The sequence below is a fragment of the Verticillium dahliae genome, genomic scaffold (assembly GCF_000150675.1).
Source record: "Verticillium dahliae VdLs.17 supercont1.12 genomic scaffold, whole genome shotgun sequence".
In the NCBI taxonomy this organism is placed as follows: domain Eukaryota; kingdom Fungi; phylum Ascomycota; class Sordariomycetes; order Glomerellales; family Plectosphaerellaceae; genus Verticillium; species Verticillium dahliae.
In genome coordinates this window covers 898,569-926,133 of record NW_009276943.1, presented here as the reverse complement: position 1 = coordinate 926,133, position 27,565 = coordinate 898,569, and the positions used below count along the sequence as shown (strand labels likewise).

At 57.1% G+C, this 27,565-nt stretch overlaps 7 protein-coding genes across 7 annotated transcripts in view; 2 read left to right on the top strand and 5 right to left on the bottom strand.

Annotated features, from left to right (window-relative positions):
- The window catches only part of VDAG_06560 (Hsp90 co-chaperone Cdc37), a gene marked incomplete at both ends in the record, with an annotated part of 1,658 nt that extends 1,115 nt beyond the window's left edge, over nucleotides 1-543 (bottom strand). Inside the window, 2 exons of the mRNA XM_009658938.1 lie at nucleotides 68-439; nucleotides 520-543. Coding sequence (XP_009657233.1) covers nucleotides 68-439; nucleotides 520-543 — 396 coding nt within the window. The remainder of the gene's footprint in view (nucleotides 1-67; nucleotides 440-519) is intronic.
- Nucleotides 544-800: 257 nt separating this feature from the next.
- Nucleotides 801-6,936, bottom strand: VDAG_06559 (TATA-binding protein-associated factor MOT1; the record flags this gene model as incomplete). The annotated part of the gene is made up of 3 exons (XM_009658937.1): nucleotides 801-3,778; nucleotides 3,868-6,746; nucleotides 6,881-6,936. 3 exons carry the CDS (start codon nucleotides 6,934-6,936, stop codon nucleotides 1,131-1,133), a joined length of 5,583 nt encoding a protein of 1,860 aa, XP_009657232.1. The 3' UTR covers nucleotides 801-1,130.
- A 3,168-nt stretch (nucleotides 6,937-10,104) lies between these two features.
- VDAG_06558 (chromosome segregation protein sudA) lies at nucleotides 10,105-13,892 on the top strand (the record flags this gene model as incomplete). Its single annotated transcript, XM_009658936.1, has 4 exons — nucleotides 10,105-10,142; nucleotides 10,224-13,044; nucleotides 13,101-13,539; nucleotides 13,594-13,892. 4 exons carry the CDS (start codon nucleotides 10,105-10,107, stop codon nucleotides 13,890-13,892), a joined length of 3,597 nt encoding a protein of 1,198 aa, XP_009657231.1.
- Nucleotides 13,893-14,552: 660 nt separating this feature from the next.
- Nucleotides 14,553-16,434, bottom strand: VDAG_06557 (ATP-dependent RNA helicase dbp9; the record flags this gene model as incomplete). The annotated part of the gene is made up of 2 exons (XM_009658935.1): nucleotides 14,553-15,431; nucleotides 15,484-16,434. 2 exons carry the CDS (start codon nucleotides 16,432-16,434, stop codon nucleotides 14,553-14,555), a joined length of 1,830 nt encoding a protein of 609 aa, XP_009657230.1.
- A 438-nt stretch (nucleotides 16,435-16,872) lies between these two features.
- On the top strand, nucleotides 16,873-17,869 carry VDAG_06556 (uncharacterized protein; the record flags this gene model as incomplete). The annotated part of the gene is made up of 2 exons (XM_009658934.1): nucleotides 16,873-17,181; nucleotides 17,285-17,869. The coding sequence occupies 2 exons, from the start codon at nucleotides 16,873-16,875 to the stop codon at nucleotides 17,867-17,869; spliced, it is 894 nt and encodes a 297-aa protein (XP_009657229.1).
- Nucleotides 17,870-18,517: 648 nt separating this feature from the next.
- Nucleotides 18,518-20,938, bottom strand: VDAG_06555 (transcription factor steA; the record flags this gene model as incomplete). Its single annotated transcript, XM_009658933.1, has 2 exons — nucleotides 18,518-18,791; nucleotides 19,155-20,938. 2 exons carry the CDS (start codon nucleotides 20,936-20,938, stop codon nucleotides 18,518-18,520), a joined length of 2,058 nt encoding a protein of 685 aa, XP_009657228.1.
- Nucleotides 20,939-24,951: 4,013 nt separating this feature from the next.
- On the bottom strand, nucleotides 24,952-26,286 carry VDAG_06554 (uncharacterized protein; the record flags this gene model as incomplete). The annotated part of the gene is made up of 3 exons (XM_009658932.1): nucleotides 24,952-25,119; nucleotides 25,839-26,110; nucleotides 26,238-26,286. The coding sequence occupies 3 exons, from the start codon at nucleotides 26,284-26,286 to the stop codon at nucleotides 24,952-24,954; spliced, it is 489 nt and encodes a 162-aa protein (XP_009657227.1).
- Between the last annotated feature and the right edge of the window lie 1,279 nt (nucleotides 26,287-27,565).

Below are 27,565 nucleotides of genomic sequence, written 5' to 3'. Positions count from 1 at the left end.
CGATGCCGTCAATCATGCCCTGGTACCGGTTGTCCGCGAGCCCGCGCTCGTCGAGGCTCTTGCTGACCTGGTCGAGCAGCGTCGCCATCATCTTGGAGTACGACGGCAGCGGCTCCGACTCGGTGTGCACGCCGGCGGGCCGCGGCGGCGGCTGGTCGTCCTCGGGCCGCCCCGCCGACTCCAGGACGGCCTGGAACGCCACCTCGCCCGGGTTGCGCGTCTCGGCCACGGCGGCGTGCGCCTTGAGCGCCGACAGCAGGGCCGAGATGCGCCGCATCAGCCCCTCGTTGATGACGCGCTCATACTTGAGCGTCTCGATCTGGTGCTTGCGCTGCTGCCGCTCCTGGTGGATCTGGTTCTGCTTGGCGCGGATGAAGGACCGCTTGTCGACGTTGGGGTGCACTTCAATGTCCGAGTCGTCGCTGAGCTCCAGCGCGTCCTGCACCACGAGGGGGGCTCCGTCAGTTTGCCGTCGGAAAGCCTGGGGGAGGGCCGTGGAATGGAGAGAAAGGCACTTACCCATTTGCTGTAGTCGACGGGCATATTCGCGGGTTTGCTCGATTCTTTGTTCGTGATGAGTTCGACCTCGTGGTCTCGGTAGAGATATGTCAAGAGGAGGAGCCGTCATGGAAGGTTCTCGGTCGGCACCTCCCAAAACCCATAGCGGGGTACTGTGACGGCAGAGCAGGCAGTGAGGCTCGTACCCCACCACTACCTTTATCTTATCGCAACCCAGTTCTTCACATTGAAGCACTTGAGACCTGTGAATGTCAAGGTGCAAATCAACGAGACGCAGTGGTCCGGTTTCATCTCCCATGTTTTGCGAGCAGCTCTCGCATCATTACGTTAATTGATATAAGCCATGCTAAGCATCGTCCACGGATGTGTCAAAAATATCGCTCGCCACCACCCCGTTCCCGTCCATTGTTACAGTTGGTACATACAATAGCCACGCCAACAATCAAAAGCAATCAATCCCTCTCAAGCAGAGCTAGGAGCAACAGCGCCGACCCTTTGGTTCTCCACGAACACGGGCCCCTGACCCCAGAAAACTCCATTCATCCTTTCCTTTCCTTTCCTTTCCTTTCCCGGCAAGACTGGTGTCCCTCGCCGTACCGTCGAGCCATGTCCTACTGCATCGTCTTTAGGAAGCCGTCCAGGTCGAAGCTCTCTTCGTACTGGCGGTTGTCCCAGAGATCGTCCAGATCGTCCATCCAGGCCTTCTTGCCGCCCGGCTTATTTGTGATCACATCACCCGTCTCCACGTCCACCATGTCCTCTTCTCGTCCTTCCATCGGGTTCGGCTTGTCGCTGATGAGACCTGGCCCGGTGTCGCCCATGTTGAACAGATCGAGAATCTGATCCGTGTCCATCGTCGACAGGCCTGCGTTCTGCTGGTTGACGACTGTCGACGCCACGTCAATCTTGAACCGTTGCAGACTCAAGATCTTCTCCTCAAGCGTACCGCGGGTGATGAGACGATACACGTTGACGACCTTTTTCTGACCGATTCGGTGGGCGCGATCCATGGCCTGCAAATCCTTCTGAGGGTTCCAATCATGCTCCACGAAGATGACAGTGTCAGCACCTGTCAGATTGAGACCCAGGCCGCCAACGCTCGTCGTCAAGAGAAGGACGTCGTACGAGGGGTCTTGGTTGAACTTGTTGACAATCGCCTGTCGCTTGTTGGCCTCGACGCCACCATCCAGTCGGAGGAAGGACACGCTGGGCAGCATGCTCTTGAGAACCGTATTCTGGACCATGTCCAACATCTCCTTCATCTGACAGAACACCAGTGCACGATGCGGTTTGATGGGTTGGTACAACGGATCGTTTGACTCGGCTCCCTCGACGCCAATACCACAGTCCACAAGCAGGTCGCGTAGAGCCGTCAGCTTCGGTGCGTGAGCTGGGTCCTCGAGGCTGGTGCCCTGCTTGTTCAGCAGACGCTGCGTGTCGTCGTAGAGGTTGTGACCTGGCTTCATGACCAAAGCTGGCGAGTTGCAGAGTTTGCGCATGTACTGCAAAGCTTGGAAGATGTGTGACTTGGCTTCTTTGTCATCCTTGCCGGCTTCTTCCTGGAGCTTCTTGCCTTGCTTTCTGGTAAAGTCGTCAAAGAGTTTCCTCTGCAGATCGCTCATGTCGCAATAGTAGTTTTGCAGAATCTTGGGCGGCAGGTCGTTGAGCACTTCCTCCTTGAGACGTCGCAATAGGAAGGGCAACACCTGCTTGTGCAGGGCCTCAATGGCCAGCGCACCCGCTTCCTGTTCTTTCGATGAAGCTTTACTAAAGCGACTCGCGGCGATGGGTTTGGCGAATCGGTCGAGGAAGACCTTTTCCGCGCCCAAGAACCCCGGCATCAAAAAGTCAAACAGGGACCAAAGCTCGAGAACGTTGTTTTGAATGGGTGTTCCCGTCAGAATCAATCGGTGGTTGCTGGGGAACCGCTTGACTGCCATGGTGATCTTAGCCTTGGGATTCTTGATGAGGTGGCCTTCATCAAGGACGATGTAGTTCCAGTTGTACTGCGCCAAGATGTCGACATCGTTGCGACACACGTCGTAGCTGGTGATGACAATGTCCGTCTTGTCGAGCGAGTCCTTCAGAGCCTTCCTCTCGCTAGGCGGGCCGACGTATGCTGTCACGGTCAGGAAGGGCGCGTAGGTCCGCAGCTCCTGTGACCAATGACCCGAAAGGGTAGGCGGACAAACGATCAACGAAGGGAGTCGCCGAACATCGGGGGCGCCAGTCTTCGCAAACTCTTCAGCGCGCTGGTGGTGGTCGCTGGAAACCATGCAGATGGTTTGAAGCGTTTTGCCGAGACCCATGTCGTCACAGAGAATACCGTGCAGATGATACTTGTTCAAAAAGTTGAGCCAGTTGACACCATCTTGCTGGTAAGAGCGCAGCTCAGCTTTGATGGCAACTGGGATCTTGAACGGCTCCACCTTCTTGGGATCGAGAAGCTGGGAGATGAATGTACGCTCTCGATCTCGTCCTTTGAGTAGCTCCTCCGACAGCCCTGGCGGGTCCGGAATACCAGCCTCGAGAGGCACAAGCTTGACTAGTGTAGCGAACGATGTGGTTGCGATGAGACGAATCTCATTGTCCGAATCACTCATGCGGCCCAGGACGGGCACGATGAGGAAGATGGTATATGGCAGAATGGCGTCGCCCATGACAGCAATCAAGTGGTAGATTGCTTCGATCGCGCCTTGTCTGAAGTTGAGGTCGATAGGGTTGCTGATCGAGGGCAAGACCTTTTCCACAAGCGCGGTCATGCCCTCGACCGTCATAACGCTGCAGATCGTGGCCATGCACTTGGCTGCCATGTAGCGGAAGACGGAGAGCTCGGAATGCAGCGCCTTGATGACCAGGGGCACCATGTCCATGACGAAGGGATGAATCGCCTTGTCCATAGTTGGCATGAGGGTTCGGATGAGGGACATGGCGTCCACAATCTCCTGGCCAAAAGTCTCTTCAGCATTCTTTGCTTCGGCGGGCAGATCGCCCGAGAAGGCCTTGACAAGAGGCTCCTCCATAAACACCCTCAAGACAGGCACGGTATTGAGCAGATCGGCGCTGTAGTTCCTAGACAGGATTTCGAGAGCCTCCTTAGCACCGCGCCGCGTGATGCGTGCTGCCTTGGCTTCCCTCGCCCATTTCGCGGCGTCAGGATGGTCAACCCTATCTTCCTCCTTCTGCATTGACAAGAATGCAATTCGTCTTGGCTGCGTGTACGGGAAATCGGGAGTTTCGGCAACCTCAACGCAGGAGACTTGACGAGATCGATACGACCTTCTCAGCAGGGCCCTGCGTCCATCTCGTGAAAAGCTGAATTGAGTCTTGCGATTGTGTTGGCAGAACGGCTTTGAAGCTCTTGGTTTTCCTCGGTCTTGATGCTGTCCATGACGCCCTTGATGAGGGGGCTAGGTTTCTTCGGCAGCGCCTTGATGGCGACAAGTGCGCAGGCAGCGGCAGCCTTGACACGCACATCCCTGGCGTCCTTTGCTGACTTTGCATCCGCAATAGCTGTGGCCGTGACGTCTCGGGACTCAGCCAGCATCTGACTTGCAACAAGACGCTGGCCGGGTGACATGGCCTTCTTGAGTTTATCGAAGTCCTCGTTGACGACCTTCTCGGCCACGGCGACCGAGAACGCGCCAGGTCCAGCCTCTGCCTCGCCCTGCACGACGACAGCAAGGGTGGGCAGCTTGCTGCTCGAAACTTTGCCATGATCTCTAAACATGTTAAGCAGTTGTGAGCATTGAGACCGCACACGGTGCATGTAGCTGACTAGATCCCTGTAGTGGGAGGGTCGTTCCGTTTCGATAATGCTCTGCACTGGCTTGGTGAAGCGTGGCGAGACCTCGCCAGCACAGTTCTTTGCGTATTCCTCAATGACAACGCATGCCGTGAGCTCTGTCGACGAGTAGGGCGAAGCAAGAGCAGGCAGAATATGTTGCTCGTATTCGGCAAGCCTGTCGACAGGAATGTGCGCCATGAGTAAGCCTATGGCCTTTGCAGCTGACATTCTCGACCGGATCAAGGTATCCATGCCAACAAGGTCGACATCACCTTGCATCATGTGGCCGTCGACGTCGTGAGTATGAGTGGCAACAGGAGCGTCGTCGACCTTGGTGGACTTCCGCCGACGCTTAGATGCCCGTTCTCCGTCTGGCGAGGCCGCTTTCCTGACTGGAGCCACGGGCATAGCGGCATTAGTATATGTGCCACCTGAGGGTTTCTGGAAGAGCGTGGCGTTCATGGGAATAGGATTGCGAGACACGCCAATGGGGTGTAGAGCCAGTTGCATCATGGGCTCGACTGACGCGGCGTCGGCAAGTTCTGTAGGATTTTGGGCGAGAGATGTGATGAGTGACGACCAGACCTCTAGGGACATCTTGAGAGTCTCTCTATCCCTCTCGACTAAGACGTTCTGGAAGATGAGTCGCAGAAGCTTCTCTCCGAGCCATCCACTGGAGCGCTGCTTTTCCAATCCAATAAAGGTCATCAGGGCCTTCAGAACAGCAAGTCGAACTGAAGTAATCGTGTGGCGGAGGAAAGGATAGAGTCTGGGGACAAGAACGTTGAAAGTCCGTTCCTCATCTGTGTCGGCGGATGTTTGCATGGCCTGCAGCACCTCGGGGAAGCTGCACAGCGTGGCAAGGAGATCCATAATCTTGCCTGTGCTGGCGCTGAGGTCGTCACCTAGATCCTGCAGACTGCCCCAGACAATGTTGATGAGGCCATCGATGGCGGCAGGCCTCATGGTGACGAATTCCTGGGCCATGGGTAGTAGTGTGGCTGCGCTTACGGAACGCACATCGTCGTCTTGGTCCTGAAGACCCTTCATGACTGCAGATATGACGCCGTCAATCATCTCGCCGTCCTCGAGAAGCAAGTCTTTCCTGACTGCGACGACATATCTCAGACCAACCATGCCTCCGTGGCAAACAGCCCAGACCTTGCCGACGCTTAGGTCGGTTTGCATGACCATGCGGAACAAGACCTTGTAAATATCATGCACACACTCTGGCGGAACGTGGCGAAGCACTGCACCCATAGTCTGTCCGATAGATTCCCGAATGGGGGCAACAGACATGTCCGAGCTGTAATCTGTGAAGCGGTCGAGCATCAGCACAGAAGCCAGCCTGCAAGCGAGGTCATCGAGCCATGCTTTGTTGAGCTTGTCGTTCTCCTGGCGCGACTTGGCCCGCATCCTGCCAGCACCTGCGCCATGTACTCGAATGACCTCGCGAAGGCCCATGGCCGCTCCATGCCGTGTCTCCCAGGTAGGATCAAATATGTCAATCTTGAGAAAGTCACACAACCTGTCGTAGGGCCATTCTGTGCCTTCCATGGTGTCCTCGGCTTCCAGCTCCGACTTGATGGGCAAGACGGGGCCTTTGAACTCGCTGACAACCTTCGTGTCCTCGTCAACATCTGCGGGTCGCTCTAGACTGAAGTAGTCGCTCTTTTTTGATTCAGCCTCGGGCATAGGGGTATCGTCTGCCAGGCCTTCGGAGCCTGCAGTGGCCGTCCTCCGTATGGACAAATCACCAAATCCACCCTTGGCAGCCTTTTGGGCTTCTCGCTTCCGCTTGCGCTTCAGAACGTTAAGTTGTCGTGTGCTCAAGCCTGACTCTTCTGTGGACTGGCCCTGCCCAGCAGAATTACTGTCGCTCCGTGACAGGCCGTTACCATTGCTGTGATCGTGTGGTGTCGATGGACTGGGATCCTTCTCAATAACGATGGGCATCTCCTCGTCCTCAAATCTCCGACCTAGAAGTCCGAGCCGTCCGTTCAACGTCTTCTTTTGGTGAGCAAGTCGAGATTGGGGGTCCAAAGCCGCCAGATTGTACTCGACGGAGCCACCTCTGACCAGTTCGCGGCCAAAGTTCAGAATGTTGTCGAGGTTAAGTGAGTCCAGCTTGAACAGCTCATCTTGTGCGAAGGACGAGTCCTGCTCCTCCTCCTTCTTCACCGCGCCATTTTCATCGTCCTTGGGCGCTGGCGGTGGAACATCATCCTCGTCCTCATTGGGATCGTAAAAGGGAGCATTTTCAACGATCTTGCCGATGGCCTTGGCTGCTGTTGACCTGGTCTCCCAGTCCTTATGACGAAGATACGGAACGACCCTAGAAAGAAGATTGAAGAGCTCGTCTGGGTGCTGCTTCTGCCAATCGGCAAGTTGGCTCACGGCCGTGTCACGAATGAGACGAGTGCTTCCCGTCTCAAGGATCCTGCGAAAGTGTTAGATGAATTCCAAGGTAGGATTCTGGGTGCAAGGAGAAGCGGACCCTCATGAAGAGGGGGTTGCTTCTGAGAGCATTGAACGCGAATGAACTCACGTGACGATCCGGTCGAGTCTGGCTACTGATTAGCGCCTGCATAGAGATAACCGTTGAAGAGAAGCACATACCTTGATGCCATGATGACTTTTGAGTGAACTCAGAAAATCTTCATTCTATGAGGCTACCTGGTGTCGATGTGTGAGCTTCATGCTGAGCGTTGCGGATTGAATGGTAATAACCAGGTATATGCAGATATTGAGGTTGTATGTAGGCAATGGCAAAGGCCAGAGGTAGGAATGAAAAGGGCCAAACGGGGATATGCAGAAAAGGGTGGCTTACCTGAGTTTGTGGTCGTTTGAACGAAAGTACCAAGCAGGTATTGTCGCGTCGCGAGAGGAAGCCAAGCACGCTCATGCAGGTAGCACCATAGTGCTACCTATCATAAAAAAACTGGTGGTCGCAAGTATTGGGCCGGAATGATACTTTTGCAACCTCTCGATGCGCGATCTCGATGTGTCTGTCTTTCGAGCGTCGTAGCCTTGATGATGGATGAATATAGCTATAGCTGGGTTGTGATGTCGCGGTTGAGTGGTCGCAATCGGGGTCGGGTGCAGCTGCCAGCAGGTGGGGATTGGTGCAGCAGTCGCGAAAAAGAGCGACAGCAAGTGGCCGGGACTTGGGGGGTGGGTGGAGGAGCAGTCAAATATGGCACAGGTATCTGGGTAGTATTTTTATACTTTTGATCGTGGAGCAGTCCAAAGACCAATGGACGTTCCTTCACGCAACGTGCACCGCGGCTGCTCTCGCTTAACAGGCTAGCGTCATCCCCAGGCCCACCTGCCATTTGTTGGTTTGCCTCTCTTTTTCCTTCCTTGCCTGGCTTTGACAGGACATGCTGCCTCTGTCTGCCTGTGCCTGTACAGTACCTGCGCCTGTGCCTGCCTGCCTGCCTGGTCTTGCTATCACAATAGCACCTGCGTTTCCTGAATCTTCTCTCTGATCTTTCTCTTCCATCTCACGGCCCCCTCCCCCCCCCCTTCTACCATCTTATGCAATTGCTTTTTTTTTCTCTTCTTCCCCAGCAGTCGATGCACATTCGTCAGAAGCTGACACGATCCGATCAGCCGTGACTCCAATGCACCCATGGTATCGTCCATCAAACTCTGACTTTCTGACTGACACTACCTACCGCACCACATCGCATCGCATCGCGGCGCGACATGGGGCAGTCGGGGGGTGTTGGCCTGTCGCATGGCTACGCCCATCATTGCAGCCAACGGGGCTGCCGTGATGGTGAGCATGATCGGCGACGGGGCTCCTGCGTTGCTGGGACCCGGCCCTGTCCCTTTTTTTCGAGGTGGAGCTCCTTGACCTCACTCATTCATCGCAGATGGTGGAGGTTGGGTCCAGGGGCACCATGGCTCTCATCCCTGACGAAGGTACCTGCAACAATTCAAACTCTGACCCTCACTTGTCCCCTCCAGCTTCTCAGGTGCTTCCTGGTCACATCGCGTTCTGTTCCCACACAAGATTACTATTGCGGAGTTCAGAAGGCAGTCATCTATCTGCCTGCCTGTTCGCCTGCCTATTCGCCTGCCTGCATGTGCAACCCGTCCAGGTTCGCCAGCCTGACACATGCGCTGCAATAGGCTGTTTGCAGCCTTGCCTTGGGTGCTGCTGGAACATCCGTTGGCTCCGGACTGACCCGGCAAGATGGTTTTGTGTGCCGCCCTACCGACACCCAATGTATCTCTGCAGCTGAAAGGTACTTCGCAGGCACGCTCCCACCACTCGCCGCGACAGGACTACCTTGCCAACACTTTCAGAAGCACAACGACCCGTACTGGTGACCGTCGTCCGCGGTATACGATGCAGCCAGATGCAGCCGACCTGTGCACATCCCAGCGAGCTCGAAGCAAGACCCGTGGTCAAACCAGACTGATGTACGTGGCATCCAGCGGCGTGGGGTCGAGGACGGGAAAGCTTGGCGCACACTAGGAGGGTTCAGGGCAGCGCCGGTTGTCCCCAAGCGGCATTCAAGGCATCCCAGTGCGGCCCAGTGGCACGCCATCGCGGATCAGTCTCGGAACGTCAATTTTCTGGCCCTGCTACCACTTCGGCCCCCAGAATTCCAACGCCTGTCATCAATCAGGACAGGCCCATCCGACAGGCATTCCATCTACCTGTCGAGCATGGGTCGCCGAATGCCAGTCGTATCAGTACAAGATTGAATAAGAACAAAGAGAATTCTTGGACTATTCCACGTCCTCGTGAGCGGGCATCGACATGATGATTTCATGTCGGCACCTGCGGCAGGTCGCAGATCTGCACGTCGTCTTGTGGTCCATGCACCCCAAAGCTCTGGATCATGATCCACACGGCCGAGTCAACGGCCAGTCCTAAAAGGACCGGAAGCCCTGGAAAGGCCTTTCCATTGTGATTGGAGACACATCACCACCACAACACGGCAAACGAGGCTGTGTCGATATACTTGGTCACTCACCTCTGCCAGCCATGCCAGCAAGGATAACTGGCGGATGAAACCACGCTGACGATTGATGCATTGTGGTAGTCCCAAACCTACCCATATAGATCGGCTGATCGAGCCAGATAAATTGGCCCGCCGCGGCGATCAGGCACAAGCGGAAAGCTATCCGTCCATCTACATCCGCTCGACAATACTTGGAAGCTGCTCGCATTTTCTGAATCAATGTTAGACCGTCTATGGCTTGTAGATTGCATGTGCATTTCCCAACAAGATGGGGACCGAGGCTTTATGTAGAATGATGTGGGCATGCAAACTCGATGGGAAGCCACACTGCGGTGAGAGTTTCCATTGACTCAGCCAGCCATCAGGAAGCTGCCCCGACCCCTGCTTTGCGTGTCACCCGTCGATGGACCAGCCCATGTCCTTCCGACACGGTAATACGAGTGATATGATTGATGAGTACGAGTCGCCATGACAGGCTCTGTTCATGGGTGTCTTCGTGTTCAGACTCCAGCCGTATACTGTGTAAAGATCCGTAGGCGAACTGTGTATCTACTGTACGACCCCGCTGAAGTCAATTTGCATCCACTACGCACGCACCAACTTCACCCACGCGCCTGCGCCTGCGCTCGCGACTCTGTCCATCGCGCCCCGACGCGTCGCACTCAACCCTATCAATCCACCAGAGACTTCGCATCAAGCGCACCATAACGAAGCCGCAATCAGACCACCAAGTCGGCGCCTACATCACCACACCCATCAACTGACGCGACTGCTCGATATCGGCTGCCTCCTCAGGCGCGCCGGCCGACCTCCACCATGTACATCAAGCAGATCATCATTCAAGGCTTCAAGAGGTTCGCGCCTTTTACCCCCCCTCCTCCTTCACCCCTCTCCGATAGCCACCTGAGACCCGTCTCGCTGACTTGTGTTCACAGCTACAAGGACCAAACAGTCATTGAGCCCTTCTCCCCCGGTACCAACGTCATTGTCGGCCGCAATGGCTCCGGCAAAAGCAACTTTTTCGCGGCCATCCGGTTCGTTCTCAGCGACAACTATAATCAGATGAGCCGCGAGGAGCGCCAGGGCCTGTTGCACGAGGGCTCCGGCTCTGCCGTCATGTCGGCCTACGTCGAGATCATCTTTGACAACTCGGACGACCGCTTCCCGACCGGCGGCAAGGAGCTCATCCTGCGACGCACCATTGGCTCGAAGAAGGACGAGTACTCGCTCGACCGCAAGGTCGTCACCAAGAACGATGTCATCAACCTGCTCGAGGCTGCCGGCTTCTCGAGGTCCAACCCCTACTACATTGTGCCGCAGGGTCGCGTCAGCGCCCTGACCAACATGAAGGAATCCGACAGGCTGAACCTCATGAAGGAGGTCGCCGGTACCCAGGTGTACGAGGCCCGTCGCGCCGAGTCGCTGAAGATTATGAACGAGACGAACAACAAGAGGGAGAAGATTGACGAGCTGCTCGGCTACATCAAGGAGCGACTCGCCGAGCTCGAGGAGGAAAAGGAAGAGCTGCGGGGGTTCCAGGACAAGGATCGGGACCGCAGGTGTCTCGAGTACGCCCTGTACTACCAGGAACAACAGGCCTTCCAGAGCCAGCTCGAGCGCATCGAGAATATGCGCCAGAATGGCCTCGAGAGCACAGAACAGATCCGCAACGAGCTCAAGGATGCCGAAAGGACCATTGCCAAGCTCGACGCCGAGATCACCAAGTTGACGCGCGAGATGGACCTTCTCAAGATCGATCGGCGCCAACTGGACGAGGAGCGTCGCAAGACGGCAAAGGACAAGGCCGTGTCCGAGCTCAAGGTGAAGAACCTGTTCGACGGGCAGTCAGCGGCGGCGCAGGCGCAGCAGCAACACGACGCCGAGCTCAAGGCCGTGCGCAAGGAAATGGCGGACAGCAAACACGAGCTCGAGAGGATCACGCCTGTCTATGCTGAACGGAGAAAGAAGGAGAACGAGATACGACTGCAGATGGACACTGCTGAGGCCGCTCGCACTCGCCTCTACAACAAGCAGACTCGCAGCTCTCAGTTTAAGAACAAGGCGGCGAGGGACAAGTGGTTGAGAGACGAAATTGAGGACCTGCGCGCCAACATCATGTCACAAAAGGCAAACAAGCTGACCACTGCTGAAGATGTCACTCGAGTAGAGAACTCCATTCAGCAGCTCGAAGCTGAGATGGCTGACCTGAGATCGCAACTCGAAGGCTTCGGCGGCGCCAGAGACGATCTCGAAAAAGACGCCGCCAAGGCCAGGGACGTCCTCAATGGCTTGCAAGACGAAAAGCAGCTGCTGTCTCGCGACGAGGAGAAGCTCAGGCACATGACTGAAACAGCACTGCATGAGAAGCACGATGCCGAGAACAGGCTGGGCCACTCGATGGATGGCGCTACAAAACGTGGTCTCGCGACGATTCGCCGCCTCAAACGTGAGCAGGACATTCCCGGTGCATACGGTACTTTGGCGGAGCTTTTCGAGGTGAACGAGGCCTACCGCCTGGCTGCCGAGCAGATCGCTGGAAACAGTCTGTTCCACTATGTGGTGCAAGACTCGCGGACGTCCGAGTTCATCATTGAACAGCTGAACAGGCAAAAAGGTGGTCGTGTTACCTTCATGCCGCTCGACCAACTGAGGCCGCGCCAAGTCAATCTTCCCAGGTCACAGGACGCCGTACCCTTGCTCAGCAAGATCAGATACGACCCCAAGTACGAGAAGGCCTTTCAGCAAGTCTTCGGCAAGGTTGTCGTGTGCCGCACCCTGGCTATCGCGACCCAGTACGCGAGGAGTCACGGTGTCGATGCCATCACTCCAGAGGGTGATCAGGCGAGCAAGAGAGGTGCCATGACAGGTGGTTACATAGAGCCTGGAAGGTCGCGCCTGGAAGCAGTCCATGCGCTGAACCAGGCGCGTGACTCGCACGAGCATCTGCAGTCACAGCTCGAAGAGCTTGGCCATCGAATTGAACAGAAGGGGCAACAGATCACACAGGCCATGGGCGAGCTTCAAAAGGCCGAGCAAAAGCTCCGCCATCTCCAGGGCGGGTTCGACCCGCTGCGAAATCAGCTCAGCAGCAAGCACGCTTACCTGGAGCGGGAGAAGGCGCATCTCGAGGCCGCCATCAAACGCCGCGAGAAGGTGGAGAAGAACATGAAGGATTTCACAGAGACGTTGGCTGCTCACGAAGCCGAACTCTCGAGCGAGTTCAAGAAGGCACTCTCGCCCGCCGAGGAGCGCCAGCTGAGTGAGCTGGAGAAACAGGTCGACGAACTCCAAAAGGAGTGGAATGAGACGAGTCGACAAAGGGGCGAGGTCGAGCGCCGCAAGCAGATTCTCGAGGCCAACATCAGCGAGAACCTTGAACAGCGGCTGAACCAACTCATCAGCCAAGAGATCGAGAACACGGTGTCCGGGCCATCGGGCAACCTGAAAGAGGCGCAGCGTGAGCTCAAGAGGCTGCAGAAGGTCGCGGACGAGGTGGAAACCAAGCTCCAGGAGACCGAGACTCAGATCGAGCAGCTGAGCGGCAAGGTTGCTCGCCGTGAAGCCAGCAAGGCTGAGAACGAGCAGCATCTTCAAGAGATATCTGTCAAGGAGGCCAAACAACGAACCCTCATCGAGAAGAGCCAGTCAAAGAAGGCAGTCTACAGTGCTCAGGCAGCGGATGCCGCGAAGGCCATCCGTGACCTCGGCGTTTTGCCAGACGACTTCAGCAAGTACGAAAACTTGGACTCGAAGCAGGTAAGCTACAGCCTTTCCCGATGGCTACAATTGCACATGACTAATGACAATAACAGATTGATTCGAGGCTCAAGCGGGTTCGCAACGCCCTCAAGAAGTACCAGCACGTCAACAAGAAGGCCTTCGAACAGTACAACAGCTTCACCTCGCAGCAGGACCAGCTGTTGAAGCGACGCACCGAGCTCGATGCTTCGCAACGCTCCATCAAGGAACTCATCGAGCATCTCGACGAGCGCAAGGACGAAGCCATTGAACGCACGTTCAAACAAGTGTCGAAGGAGTTTGCCACCATCTTTGAGAAACTCGTGCCCGCGGGTCACGGCCGCCTCGTTATCCAGCGACGCACCGACAAGCGCCAGGTTGACCCGGAGGAGTCGGATGACGTCCAGCGCGGCAACGTCGAGAACTACACTGGTGTCGGAATCAGCGTGTCGTTCAATTCCAAGACGCTGGACGAGCAGCAGCGTATCCAGCAGCTCAGTGGTGGCCAGAAGAGTAAGTCCTCGTTCCCCATCTCCATATGGGTGCCTGTTGCTAACAGTGATCAAGGTCTCTGCGCCCTCTGCCTCATCTTTGCCCTACAGCAGACCGAGTCCAGCCCCATGGTCATCTTTGACGAGGTCGATGCCAACCTCGACGCCCAGTACCGTACCGCTGTCGCGGCCCTCCTGCAGAGTATCTCGGACGAGGCCGGCACGCAGTTCATCTGCACCACCTTCCGGCCCGAGATTGTTCTTGTCGCGGACAAGTGCTATGGCGTCACATTTAGCAACAAGGCGTCCAGCATCGACGTCTACTCGTCGGAAGAGGCGTTGAACTTTGTGGACGGCGAGGCCAAGGGGCGGTAGGGCTAGGCTGGCTGGTGGGCCGGCTTGTACGTTTTGACGTCTGGTTTTCGTTGGTGCGGGCTCTCCTGTTCGCAGGAGAACGGGGTTTCTGGCGTTACGGGTAGGGGCGGGATCTGGTCCTGTCCAGCATGTGATGAGAGTGACGAGCGTGATGAGAGCTTTTGTCGACCTCCTCCTGTGGGAGAAGGCGAGAAAGCTATTTCTTGTCTTTTGCCCCATATACCTCAATGTATTTGTGTCCCTCACTTGCTATTCGGTTTGTGATTGTCTTGCGTCTTGACCAGAAAGCGAGTTTGTGACATCGGCTGCCGTCTTTTTCTCCATTTCGTCCTTGATCTGAAAGAGAGCCCTAGTCTGGCGCCAGGGTGGTCTTGCCAGTTGCTTTGGGCACGACTCTGCTGTGTGGTTCAACATGACAAACTACATAAGAAGCACCCAAGTCGGCATGGTTGAAGGTTTTAGTAATAATCACGCCGCTGTTCTCGAGTCACACTTGAGGGCAACACACAACAGGCCTGAGGAAGAGTAAGATTCACCAGAGAAGAAGAAACGCCTGAGCTCCATTGATCCATGTAATGCATTATCGGTGGTATCTGACCCTGCCCATACCTGAGCCATCCACACCAAAAGCCCACCCGCCGAGCTCCTGGGTGGGCGCTCTTACTTCTTCGCCGCCTTGGCCTTGAACGACTTCAACGGGTCGCTCTTCTTCCTCCCGACCTTGAACACCCTGTTGCTGTTCTTCTTCCCGCCCGCCCGACGGCTGCTGTTGCGGCGGTCATTCTTCTTCCTCAGCGGCACGAAGCCCACCTCGTCCGCCGTCAGTCCCTTCTTGCCATCGGCCGGGAGCAGGTAGTCCGGCACGTGCCTGAGATGCGGCTGCATCCTCGCGGCGCGCAGCTCGCCGTCGTGGCGCAGGTGCGCGAGCTCCTGGGGGTTCTCCTCAAAGTGGCGCCTCAGCTTGTCGCTCTTGATGAGCTCCTGCCTGAGCTCCCTCGTGCGGGCCTCGCGCACGGCGACGCGCGTCACGGCGCGCAGCGCGTCGTCCATGCGGTACTTGAAGGCCGACACCTGGGCCATGTCAAAGTGGTACGGCTTGACCTCCTTGCCCTTCTTGGCCTGCTGCTTCTCGATGCGCGCGAGGATCTTCTCGTCGTGCTCGGCCGACTCGACCGACGAGGGCGGGTGGCCGCGGTAGTGCTGCGCCGGGATGACGAAGGACAGGGCCATGCCGCGCTGGCCGGCGCGGGCGGTGCGGCCGATGCGGTGGGTGTAGGACTTTGCGCTCGTGGGCAGGTCAAAGTTGATGACGGCGGCGACGTTCTTGAAGTCGATGCCACGGGAGACGCCATACTCCTTGTCTTTGCGCGAGGCACGCTGTTGCTGCTGCTGCTGGGTCTTTTTGGACTTCTTGGCCTCCTTCTTCGGCTCCTCTGTCGTCTCCTCCTCGCCTTCGTCCTCTTGGCCTTCGTCGCCGACCACCTCGTTGTCGTCTGACGCGATGAGGATGTCGTACACACCCTTGTTGAACTCGTCGACCTGGTGAACGTCAGTAAGCATGCTCCATAACCGCACGACCAGTTCGACTTACCACGTGGAGACGGCTGTTCACGGGCAGTTCCGCGTTCAGGATACAGCTGCGAATGCCAAACTGTTCAAAGTACAGCTTCAGCTTGTACGAGCGGTCGACGTCGTGACAAAACACCAGCGCCTTGCCCTGGATCAGCTTCAGCTTGAAGATGACGTAGATGAGCAAGAACTTTTCATCCTCGGCACACTTGACGACGAACTGTGTGATGCCATCGCCCTCCGCCTCGGGCTGCTCGAGGTCGAGCAGCGCGGGGTTCCTGCAGAACAGCCCCTTGACCGTGTCGACCTCTGGCGTCAACGTCGCACTCATGAGGATCGTCTGCACACCCTTGGGCAGCGACCGCGCCACGTTCTGAAGATCCTCCTTGTAGCCGTAGCTCAGCACGAGATCGGCCTCGTCGAGGACGAGATGGGTGAGGTTGGCGAGCGATAGGGCGGATGAGCTGACGTTGTCCCACGCCCTGGCGGGGGTCGAGATGACAATGTCGGGGTTTGCGGAGAGGAGCGCACGCTGGACGGTGGTCGAGACCTTGTCGGTGAGCTTGACGGCCTGGATATCCTTGGCGCAGAAAGCCGCGAGCGACTCGATTGACCTGTGAACCTGGTCGGCGAGCTCTCGCGTGGGAACGAGCATGAGGACCGATGTGGCGGCGGCGGCCCCCTTGGCCTCCTTCTCTTTCCTTTGCAGGACCTTCTCGAGGACGGGCAGAACATAGGCGGCCGTCTTGCCGGTACCCGTGCCGCTCTTCGCGAGGATGTCACGTCCCTCGAGTGCGAGAGGCACAGCCTTGGCCTGGATATCTGTGGGGTTGTGCCAGTTGAGCTGAGCCACGCCTTGGAGAAGTCTTGGGGACAGGCCCAGGTTGTCCCATGTCGCTTTCGTCTCGGAGGGCTTCTTCGTCGGTGTCGCAGCCACCTCGGGCTCTTCAGTCTGGTCGATCTTGCGCTTCATCGTGGGCATTTCTGTGAAGTTCGTTCGATTTTCTTTTGTGTTTTCGGTTTCCGGGTATGTAATCGGTCGACAGTCCTGGGCGATTGACAGGGGCAGGCTGTTGTCGGTTGAAAATGAACGACGACGAAATGCAACACCACGCATCTCCCGTACAGAGAGAGACAGCGAGAGCTGCAGCCTTCACATCGAAAAATTTCTTATCGGGTCTCCCCGCCCGCCTCGCTATTGTCTTATCAGACCCCTGAACACGCATAAGGCTGCGCTCAAGTCTCACTTTGAGGTCCTTGTGGCCAATCACCATCAGTCCAGGCGACTTCGACCTCCCCCACCTCCCCATCAGGCTGACAGCTGGAGAAATTTCCAAACCGCAGTCTGGCGAAACCCCATCACCATCGCCTCCAAACCTCCACCACAACCCCCACCAGCCAGGCCAGCAAGATGCCCTCCGTCCTCGGCAAGCGCAAGTCGCGCAAGGCGCAAGAGCCGGCCATCTCAGAAGAAGAAGCCCAAGCAATCTTCCGCCGCCATTTCGAGGCCCAATTCGCGCCGCTCCCCGAGACGAAGAAGCCCAAGGTCGCCGAGCCCGAAGCGGAAGAGGTTCTGGAAGACGATGCAGAGGTCGACTCAGACTGGGACGGCGTGTCCGCGGACGAAGCCGAGCAGGCAATCGAGGTCGTCGACCACACCGACTCGAAGCCCCACGACCCAACAGCCGGCATGACGAAACGCCAACTCAAAGCCTTCATGGTCCGTTTGCCTCCCTTCGTGGTTCCCCCCTTCTGTTTGGCCGTAATCAAGGATCCACGCAGGCCATGATGCTGAGAACACACATGCTGACGGAAAGAGGCAGTCCTCACGACCGCCTACGCAGACGGACAAACCGCCACCGCCGCCCGCCAAACCCTCGCCGTCAGATGAGCCGGACGAGTCGACGCTTCGCGCCCAGGACATTGCGCTGCAGCGCCTCCTCTCCGAGTCCCACCTCCTCGCCTCCCTGAACCCGACGACGGCCTCCACGGCCGCGGCCGCCAAGCCCTTCGCCGCCGGCAAGTTGCGCCAGCGCACGACCGACCTGCGCATCCAGTCCCTCGCCGCCGCCGGCGCGCCCCTCGCCAAGCAGTCGCCCTCCCTCTTCACGCAGGCCAAGATGCCCATGGCCATGCGCAAGCGCATCACCGCCACGCGCGACGCGCGCGAGGACAAGCGCCGCCGCGAGGCCCGCGAAAACGGCGTCGTCCTCGAGCGCGTGGCGCCCGTCAAGAAGGCCGAGAAGAAGGGCCGCCACGAGAGGGCGCTGGACGGGCCCGAGGTCGGCAGGATGCGCGGCGCCGAGCTCAAGCTCAGTGATCGCGACGTGCGGAATATTGAGGGTAGTGGTGGGGGCAGAGGCGGCAGGGGAGGCAAATCTGGTGGTCGGGGGAGGAGAGGTCGGTAAGACGGTTGTTACGACAAATCATGAACGCCCTCTTACCGTCGTGGCCCTAGTCAGCTGGTGGCTTTTTTTTTCATCCTATTCCCAAGCGCATTGATTCATTACACTGCATAGACCGTCGTCGAAGAAGCAGACATCATATATTGGTCAAATTGAACGATATCTGATATGAACATGTCGAATATGTGTGCGTCATTGTACGAAGCGACTGCGGCCAGTTCCTCTCAAGTAGACATGACCCAGTTCCTCTCTTCTCATCCTCTGGTATCACTTCCGCCCACTGATCAGGGTCCGGTCCCTGACCGAGAAAGAAAGAAAAATGGGACTATATATACAAAGGGCGACTTTTTTCCCCCTTCGCGTGGGACCGTCTGGTCCATGCGTGAATTCTCGGTCCACTGCATGCGCATCTGCGAGGTATGCCCTCTATATGGCTGAGCACCCTCCTTTGTCGTGAAAGAGACATAAGAAATAAAACACTGAAATAAAATCGCTCAAGAAAGAGCCGAGGGGCCCAGGTATTCTCCCCAGCCTTGGCTGAGGTAAGACAAACGAAATGGCCCAGCATAACCCACCGAACTCCGAGAAAACCGCTGCTTGTCCGCGCCCTCCGCAGATCAAGCGCCCGCTCCAATCATGGTCATCGTCGTTTCACATGGCGCCACTGTGCATGGCAGGCTGGCTAAGCGTCATGGGCATGCTGAGCGTCTGGAGGCTGTTGAAGGTCTGAGGCGCAACCACGTTGCCGTGTACTTGGCCATCAGCGACACTGTTGAGAGACGCAGTGATGTAGGCGTTCTCGGAGCTGGGCGAGGCCTCCTCGAGAGAGCCAAGCTGGTCTTCACCGGAGTAGTCCTCTTCCTCCTCGCCGGAGAAGTTAACGGGACCATCCATGCCTTCGCCACGTTCGTGGGTGCGTCGGTGTCTGTGAGGAAACAATCGTTAGTCAATGCTGCTTGATATGCTTTTTTTTATTTCGTGTCGGATGGTGGCTGTGTGACGTGGTGGCGATTGAGGGTGGGTGTCGGATTTGTTGAGTTGGCCCGGAGTCGGGGAGAGCCATACAGCATCGTGGCAAAAGTTTCGTTTGACAAAAGAAATGACAAATGAAAAACATTTAAGAAAAGTAGGGGCATACTGTGCTAGGTTGTCTGATCTAGAGAACGCCTTGCTACAATGAGGGCAGATGTAGGGTCTTTCTTGTGTATGTGTTCTCACGTGTCTGGATGATTTGGTCAGATTCACGGCAGGTCGTTTAATATGACAAATGAAATAAATTGGACCTTACCGCTTGAGGTGCTCCAAGCGTTTGAAGATGCGACCACACGTGGGAATGGGGCAAGAGTGTGATTTCTGGGGGTAAGGGCCGAGCTCCATGACGGTAGCAGAACGCGCGCGGCGGACGGCACCATTGGGACCATGCATGACAGCACGCGAGACGCCCATGGAGCCATCAGCCGACATGTCCTCGCTTGTCAGCTGAGGGAAGTCCTGCTGCTGGAGCGCCATTGGGTTCAGCGCCGGGCTACCATCCACATTCGACGGCGGCGTGCCGTGACGAGACATGTCGAGGACGTCCTTGTGCTGCTGGTTCATGAGATGCATGGCAGACGTGCTGTAGGTGAGGCCAGGCGGGGAGTTTTCTGCCGACTCATCACCCTCCAGCACTGGTCCGACCGAGGCGGAGACGGAGCGGCGAAGCTCAGAAGGCCTGTGGGTAGGAGCTTGCTGCTGCTGTCCCTGAGCCTGAGCCGTGGCAGCGGCAATGGCGGACATGGAAGGAGGGATGGACGAGCGTCGCCTCCTCTGCTTATACGTGGGCGAGCCCTCGATGACAGAATAGACATTGTTAGCACCGTAACCGCGCGAGAACTGAGCACCAGCCAGGTTGGAGGGAGGCAGCTGAATCATGCCGTTCAGACCGTTGCCGCCGACCATGTGGTCAGGAATGGCAGTGTACAGTCCAGTCTCCTCGTTGGCAATGTAGGCCGGCTCAGCCGTCAAGCCCAAAGCTTGCTGGGGAGGGGTGATGGGCTCAAACGAGATGCCGCGGTTGCTGTAGTCTTCATACTGCGACGACACGAATGAAGGGGCGGGCGAGTACTCGAGCCCGTACGCGGGCATGGAAGCGTGGCGCTGGTGGCCCTGGTTGACGGGGATGCCGTTTTGGTTGTACTGAGGACGACCGTAGTCGGGCTCACGCTTAACCATCTGCTGAGGCGGCATCTGAGGAGGCATGCCCTGAGGCATGGAGGGAGGCATAGAGGGGGGCATCTGCATGGCGCCGTAAGGCACCATGGACTCAAGGCCGTCGCCCATGGGGGGGACTGACTGAGGCATCATCTGGGGAGGCGGCATCGAGTCGATCGCCCTCATGACGGGCGAGGTCGACTGGGACTGGGGAAACGACACCTGCTGCTGGGCGCTGAAAGATGAAGAGTTGGCTTGCTGGGCCTTGGTGAGCTGCTCGTAGAGCGACTGCGACGAATCGTACTGGAACGACATGGCGGGCTCGCTGACGGCGACGGTAGTGGCTTCCTGGCCCATCTTCTCACGCTTCAGATCGCGCTCCAGAGCATCGAGGAAGAGTCTGTCGTGTGGGACGCTATACCAGTAAAAGACCTTCTGCTTCTTTTGTGTGCGGATGCAGTTGTTCTTGTACAGGAAGTCGAGGAAGGGGCTCTTGGGCTCCTCCAACGAGGCATCGGTGCCGGACTTGAGGTTGCGCAGATCGGAAAAGATGCCCTCCTCGAACTTCTTGGAGTTCTTCACGGGACGACCAAAGGCCTGGAAGCGGAAGGAGAGGCAGCGCACAATGTCGGTGCCCGAAATGTGGAAGAGGTTGTTCCAGAGCACGCACGAGACGTACTCGCCCGTGGGCAGAAGGAAGCGGCGGATGTACTGATCGGGCTGCCAGTCGACGGGAGCAGAGATGAGGAAGTACTTCAGGTTGTCGACCTGCTGAAGGGCGACCTGGGCGTCATGGGGCAATGCCTGCTGTGCCTCGGTGCTCAGCATGAAGGTCTCAGGCTTTTGCGGCGCCATGGCGGCGGCATGCTGTTGGGAGTACATGGTGTTGTGAGATTTGGATTTGTGGAGGAGGCCGCTGTGAAAGCCGGTGCTCCAATTGGTTCTTGCGGACGGCGGTTGACGGTCGCGTCGAACCGGTTGGCGAGAGAGCAGCTCTTGTTTTCGCGAAGCTGATCTCGTCAATTGGGTCTCGATGAGATGCCTGTTGTCAAGAGACTTCGATGGCGGGAAAAGGGGGGTGCTGCGGTCGATTCAGGAAGATGAAGACCGTGATGGCGTGGAGACGTGAGAAGTCTGCCGCGAAAAAGGCGCTGCCGATACGGGACAGAAGGATGTTGTGTTGGTTGTATATGAAATCGAGTCCAGCCCGTGTAATAAAAAAAAAGTTGTACACACGCACACAGCGGAGTGGAACCGTCAAGGTCTTCGTTGGTGCGGTAGTCTGTAATTGATGGCTGATCGAAGCCGGGATAACGTGGTTCGCGAAACAATGGACCGAGTGGTCTGGATTAGGGTGTCGAGCGAAACGACGTGTGCTGGAACGGACAGCAGCAGAACGAAGGAATGAACAAGCTCTCAACAGGTGGCCGAGGGTTGGGCAGGCGCGGCACAAGCTCAGCTCAGCTCTCTGGGATTGTCGAAATAGATCGTGACACGGCCTTCTGAGAATGGGCTCGTGTGGTCGTAGGGTCGTCGGCGGGATCCGCGATGATGGACGAGACGTGCGACGGATCGTGTCTGAGACGTTGACGAGGTTCGGCAGAGGAGCGAGGGGTGAGCTCCTGATGAGATGGAATGGAAACGGGAGGAGGGGTGTGCGGCTCCGAAGAGGGGGGGGGAGACCGTCTGAGGGGGAGGGGAAAGGAAAGTGGAGGAGAAGAGAAACGAGAGAGAGGAAAAGAGAAGTCTTGAGGAAAGGAGATCTCGAAAGGGTTTGAGAAATGGAGGACGCTCTGGGGTTTAATGATTTTTGACGGGGGGGGTGTTGAGGGAGGGTATGAGTGCGAGAGACGGGAAGGGGAGGGAAGAGGTGGGATCAGCGAGGAGAACAGAGCAGAAGCCAGAGGCGCTGAGCTGTGGCCGTGACCACGACCGTGACCGTGGTGTGTGTGCGTGGGTGGGACACAGGGAATCGACAGGGAAGGGGCATTGGGAGAAGGGGGGGCACCAGATGGGAAGAGGGAAGGAAGGAAGGGGGCAGCCACTGGGCCAGCATCAGCGTGTACCATCGTTGCATTTCGGACGGGGCAGCAGAGGCAAGAAAGGGGGGTGGAGGTACCTCGGGCCCAGGGTGTGGTGTGTGGTACCGAATGAATAGGCGAGAGTGGACACGACCGGCTGGGGCACAGGCAGGGCAGGCAGGAGGAGGGTACAGGTAGGAAGGACAGACTATTCACGGACAGACAGGACCGGCAGGGCAGGCATGACATGGACAAAAAGGTGCCTGTCCTGTCTTGTCGTGTGCCTGTGCCTGGCGCGCCCGGTGGATGTAGATGTGGACGGTATGGATGAGGGAGGGTGTGGTAGAAACGTTTCCCGAGTGGGGATCTGGGGCGTCGTTGTAGCAAACAGCCGTCGCCGCTCGTGCCTTTTCCCAACGCTCAGCGCTCATCGCCCTGTGCGCTGCTCGACCAGCTCGGAACCTTTGGGTTGTGCAAGCCTGACCATCATCAATTAGCTCTTCTTCCCAGGGACAGCCGAGAGATGACGAAGGAGCTCGCATTCCTATTCCCCGTAGCCTTTGGGCCCCTTGCCTGCAGGTGCCTGCTTTGACGAGGTACATGTAATCCATTCAAGTTACAGCAGAGGGATGGGGAACGCGGAAGGGAAAAGAAACTCAAAAAAAAACCTCCAGTGCCAATGGTGTCGATATGCCCTGCCACGGTGGATATCTCATATTGTTTTGTTTCTCGTGGTGCCCCATGTTTGGCCGGGCTGCGCGTTCATTCAGCTTCCGAACGTCGTTGTTCTTCCATGATGGAATGCTCAAAGACAGCAAGCCCTCCCAGCTTGCTGACATATGACTCGTCTGTCAGACAGAGACTCTCGCGGCGGCCTGGTGGGGAGGCCATGATCCCATGGTCCCATCGACACCTTCACCATCACTGGCCGGTCAACCCCGATACGCCCCTTTTTCAACTCCAAAGCAACACCTCACACGCAGAGTCGGAGCTCAGAGGGAAGTGCGGCGATGGCGGCGAGCTGCAGAAAGGAGCATGGTGCTGTGGCGTTCTGGTTCCCTTTTGTCGGACCAACAGAGGTGCCAGGCAGTCGGCGTTCCCTTTTACGCTGTGTTGCACAAGTCACTCTTGCTGCTTGTTGAAGACCAGACCAGACGATGGCGTATAGCGGTTCATGAGACTAAGCCCCCGCCTTCCCCCCCTTATCGTCGCCTGTCTGAGCCCGCTGATTGGGTCCTCCGCGGCAGCTTGACTCAGAACGCCAGATTCCCGCACCGCCCCCGTCGCGCAGAACGCAAGTTCACTAACAAAAAAAAGAGGTTGCACGACCACGGCTCACCTCTCATCGGGCAAGTTTACCAACGGGCAAGTCTGCCATCGCGAAGTTCACCTGCTGAAGAAGGCAGTTGTTGGTCGACATCCGTCCCAGACCCGGTCCGGCCACAGGGTTGGCAACTGCGATGGACCGCCGGCGGAGGGACCGCGCGGAAGTTCGTTGGGTTGAGTCGTCAGCGTCGGCCGTGTGTTAAGACCAGGCCACGGCGCTGCTATTGACAGGGGGCACGCGGTGAAAAGGAGTTGGGACGTGGCCTGGATCATCCGCGCCGCGTCCTGCTATCCCCAATGCCGGCGAGCGCCCGAAATACCGTCACATCGAACATGCTCCTTGTGCGACCTCTCGTTTCCTTAGAGAAATAAACAAGACAATTTCCATTTCATATATTACGAACAATGAAGAGCTTTGGAGGGGAAAAGCTTGATCGGCTGGCATGAACGCAGGGGCTCACGGCCGCCCTGTCTTGCCCCTCCGATGACCACTAACATGGCCCTCACTGGTACGAGTGTTTGCGTGTGTTGGCCGATAGTTCCCAAACCCAGGCCAAGAGAACACGGTTGCGAAGGTGGGTATCGTTTTGATGATGAGGCTTTCCCTGGGCTGTATTAGAGGTCGGCGCTGCTCTGGCAAGGGAAACATGAAGACAGTGGTCAGGGCGTTCAGCGTTCGCCTCTGGGGCCGGATCTCGGGTTTCCTTTCATCGATTGTAATTGAGTGTCTGAGATCACCTGTCCAGTCGCTGGTGTCGTTGAGAGGCCATACCACGAATCGAACTGCCAGAGCGGGGTGGATCGCTGTAAGAAAAAAAAAAAAAAAAAAAAAAAGCTATGCTAGTCATCGCATCATGTTAGCTCTGTATGCATCGACTCTTCATGAGCCGGCACGGGCACCGTTCCTGCTGGCGCCCGGCTAAGCCATGAATCTACAACGTGCGCGATTCGTTTTTTCCGAATGGTCGTCAAATTGTTGGTCCATCTGTGTTTGTTTTGGTCAAATGCCTCTTTCAAGGTGCAATAGCGGGAGCAAACTCAGCGAGCGTGAAAGCAAGAAACAAAAAACACGTCGCGTCGAGGATGGATTCTTTTGAAAGCATCTCCACATCCAATATCGCTTGAAGCGAAGGTCCGGGAAACGCCGACCCTGGCAGCCCACAGGGAGGGCTCGGATGCACAGGATGATCAGAGTCTACATAATAAACGCGAATTATCCATGGCATCCATTGGGCAACTGGAGCAAGAGACGAATGGTCTATGCGTTGCGAATATTGATCGTCCCCTTCGATGACATGTTCTCCGGCGAGCTGACAACCCGCCATTGCCGAAGCAGACACGTTGGCCCTGATTTCATGCATCGTGCTAGCATCGAGACAAGTCTTGTTCTCCAGACGTTGATCTCACCGGCGCTGAACGTTATTCAATGGGAGAGTCGCCTCCAATTCTGCCACCGGCGCCTATGACTGCGCATTTTAGGCTCGAGTCTACACCAGAAGAAGGAAGGGTGCATAAACAAAAGAAGATGCGCGCCTGACGCCACTCACTTCACAGCCCCCACGACTGGCAACGGATGGCAGCAGCAGCAGCAGCAGCAGCAGCAAAATCCAAGTCAGGCTTTTTTGCGGCCTCTGGGCTCTGGCCCTTGCGCGACCCTACCACAGCTCGGTGACCCTGCTGCTCTGAAACACGGCTGGCGCACCGCTTCAGAAATGTCTAGTTGGGCCAAGAATCGGCGCTAGCTGCATTTTCCTTCGGTTGTGACTTTGCACAGGAGCAGCATGGGAACACGCCCCTCCTTCACGCGTTGCACACGCCTCGCAGAACTCGTTCTCTACTAGCTGACTTGTCCATTTGTGGCGGTTGTGAATATGCAAACAAGTAGCGGCGGACGTGGGCGGCGACCAAACGCCAGACTTTCTATCTGTGTTACTGCATCGATTGGATGAACGGCAGGATCTGAAAGCATTGTGTTTGACTGAGCCGATCAGGTTTTCCTTGAATCCAGAGGACCAAGCCGTCTCCGCCGGTCCTCACATTCATGCGGACGTTGATGCCGCTCGACATTGGCCAGGCGATGGAAGGGCCAGACGCATGGCACGCCCTGGATAGCCACGACGTCCTCCTTGCCATCCCTGAACCCAGGGCATGAAGTGGATGCCGATACTGCTGTTCGCCTGCCAGAAAGAAGGAAGAGTGATAAAAACTCCGAAAAGCCCACAACATAAGGCAAGCAGGGCCCTAGAATAGGGAGATCTTCCTAATGTCCCTCCACAGTGACGCTGTCGTCGGTGATTTTTCTCCCTCGCCTGACGTGGGGGATGCTCGCATGCATGTTGAATCCTCGAGCTCTCGTGGTCCAGGCCATGCCAGTGATGGGGATAGTGTGTTTGATCACCCTCCCGCCCTGCCCGCCAGCCCGCCAGCCCGCATACCACGGTGTCCCTGAAACTCGAGAGCTCGCCGTCGACCAGACACCCGGTGAGCAGCTGGTGTGTGCGCCAGGGCCGCGGCTGGATGGCTTGCTGACTATGTGTGTTTGGCCGTTCCGGGCCCTTACTGCTGCGTGCCTGACTGATCGTCCCGTGGGCCCCGGCCATCGCCGTGCGTTGCATTCTGCCATTCTTCCGGGCAATGAGTGAGAGGGGGGCCCCGTCACGGAGTGGAAATGTGCACCCAGTCTGGACGCTGTTCTGGCTGTTCTGGACTGCATCCTTGTGGCATTACCACGGCACATTTCAGCTATCCAGCCCTGTCCCCGCCTTTCCAGATAATCAATGCTCCGAGAAGCCCCCTTCCGCAATCTTAAATGTTTCCCGGTGTGGTGTTCTGACGTGCAGCTAGACAGCAAAGCAGGGCCCCGACGTTTGCGCCCATGGCCATGGTGCCCTCTCCTGAGAGCCTCTCCTGTGAGCCTCTCCTGTGAGCCTCTCCTGTGAGCCTCTCTTGGAAGATGCGTGCGCTGGTTGGTCGTGCTCTCTGTGGGAAGACTAAGCAAGGCCGTGTGTCGCTTCCGAGGCCTTTTGTTGTTGTTGTTGTTGACCGCCTGGTCCGATGCTATTTCGAGTGGTGGGGGAGTGGAAGAGATGAGCGTTACGCCGACTCAGTTGTCGCCAGACGGGGGGTTCTCCACCAAGCGAAACCTCCCCTCCACCCAGCTGGGAAATGCATGTACGACCGACGTATGCGCGTGTTCCTTCCCATCATTCATCTACCCACCTATCGACCCTGCCCTGTCTCTGTCCTCTGCCGGTTGTTGTTGCCGCTTGCCAGTAGCTGCTGCCGGGTCTGTTCTGTTGTTGTCATCCAGCCATGCGTGTCCACTTGATCCCCCCCGGGCCCCGTTCTAGTGGGCGTTTCAGAAGAACGCTATTCTACATCAGGCAAGTTCCAACTGTGAAGCCAGCCAATCCACATCCTGAAGAGCTCCCCCTGCAAGCGCTACGGCCATCTTCAGGCGGTGCGTCTCTGCCATTGGCTCCCTCAGGTTTGTGTACCCCACATCATGCCGCCTGTCTTCATGCTTGCCTCGACGACTTCAGGCTTTTCTGCTGGACTTGACCTTTGGGCAGCCCCCGAAATAGAACGCCATCCATCCTTCCCGTCCCAGGCTCACGTCGCGCATTGTGTGCTTCCACAGCGCCAGCACCAGCGCCAGCACCATCGCCCAGCCACGTAGGCGAGAGCTGAACTGTTTGGTTCGTTCGAACGCGGCAGTCAGGGAGATCTCGGCCGCAGCTGCAGCGGCCTTTGCAGTTGATCATTTTCCACAGCTCCCCGCATTCGACTGAGCGGCTCGTTAGATTCGAAGGCTTTTTACATGGCGGCAATGGCCAAGGGAATGCCGTATGTACGGGGGGATATTTCTGTTGCCGACCAGTCTGGTGGCCGCGGCCTCTGATGTGACTGGACCCTCAATGTCCGTGAATAGCAGCAAACCCCAGTTCTCATTCCCTCGATCTTGCAAAGTTTGCCCATCTCCAATGATGTACGTTCAATCCATCAGACCGAGGAGCGGCGCTCAGAAATGCTCCGTGTGAGGACTGGCGTCGGTGCCTTGGGTGCTAACCTCGACTCTGAAACCTGATGTCGAGTCAACGGATGACACCATGCAGCGAGCTCAGATCTCCATCGACATTCGCCATGATGCCTCGCAGCCCAC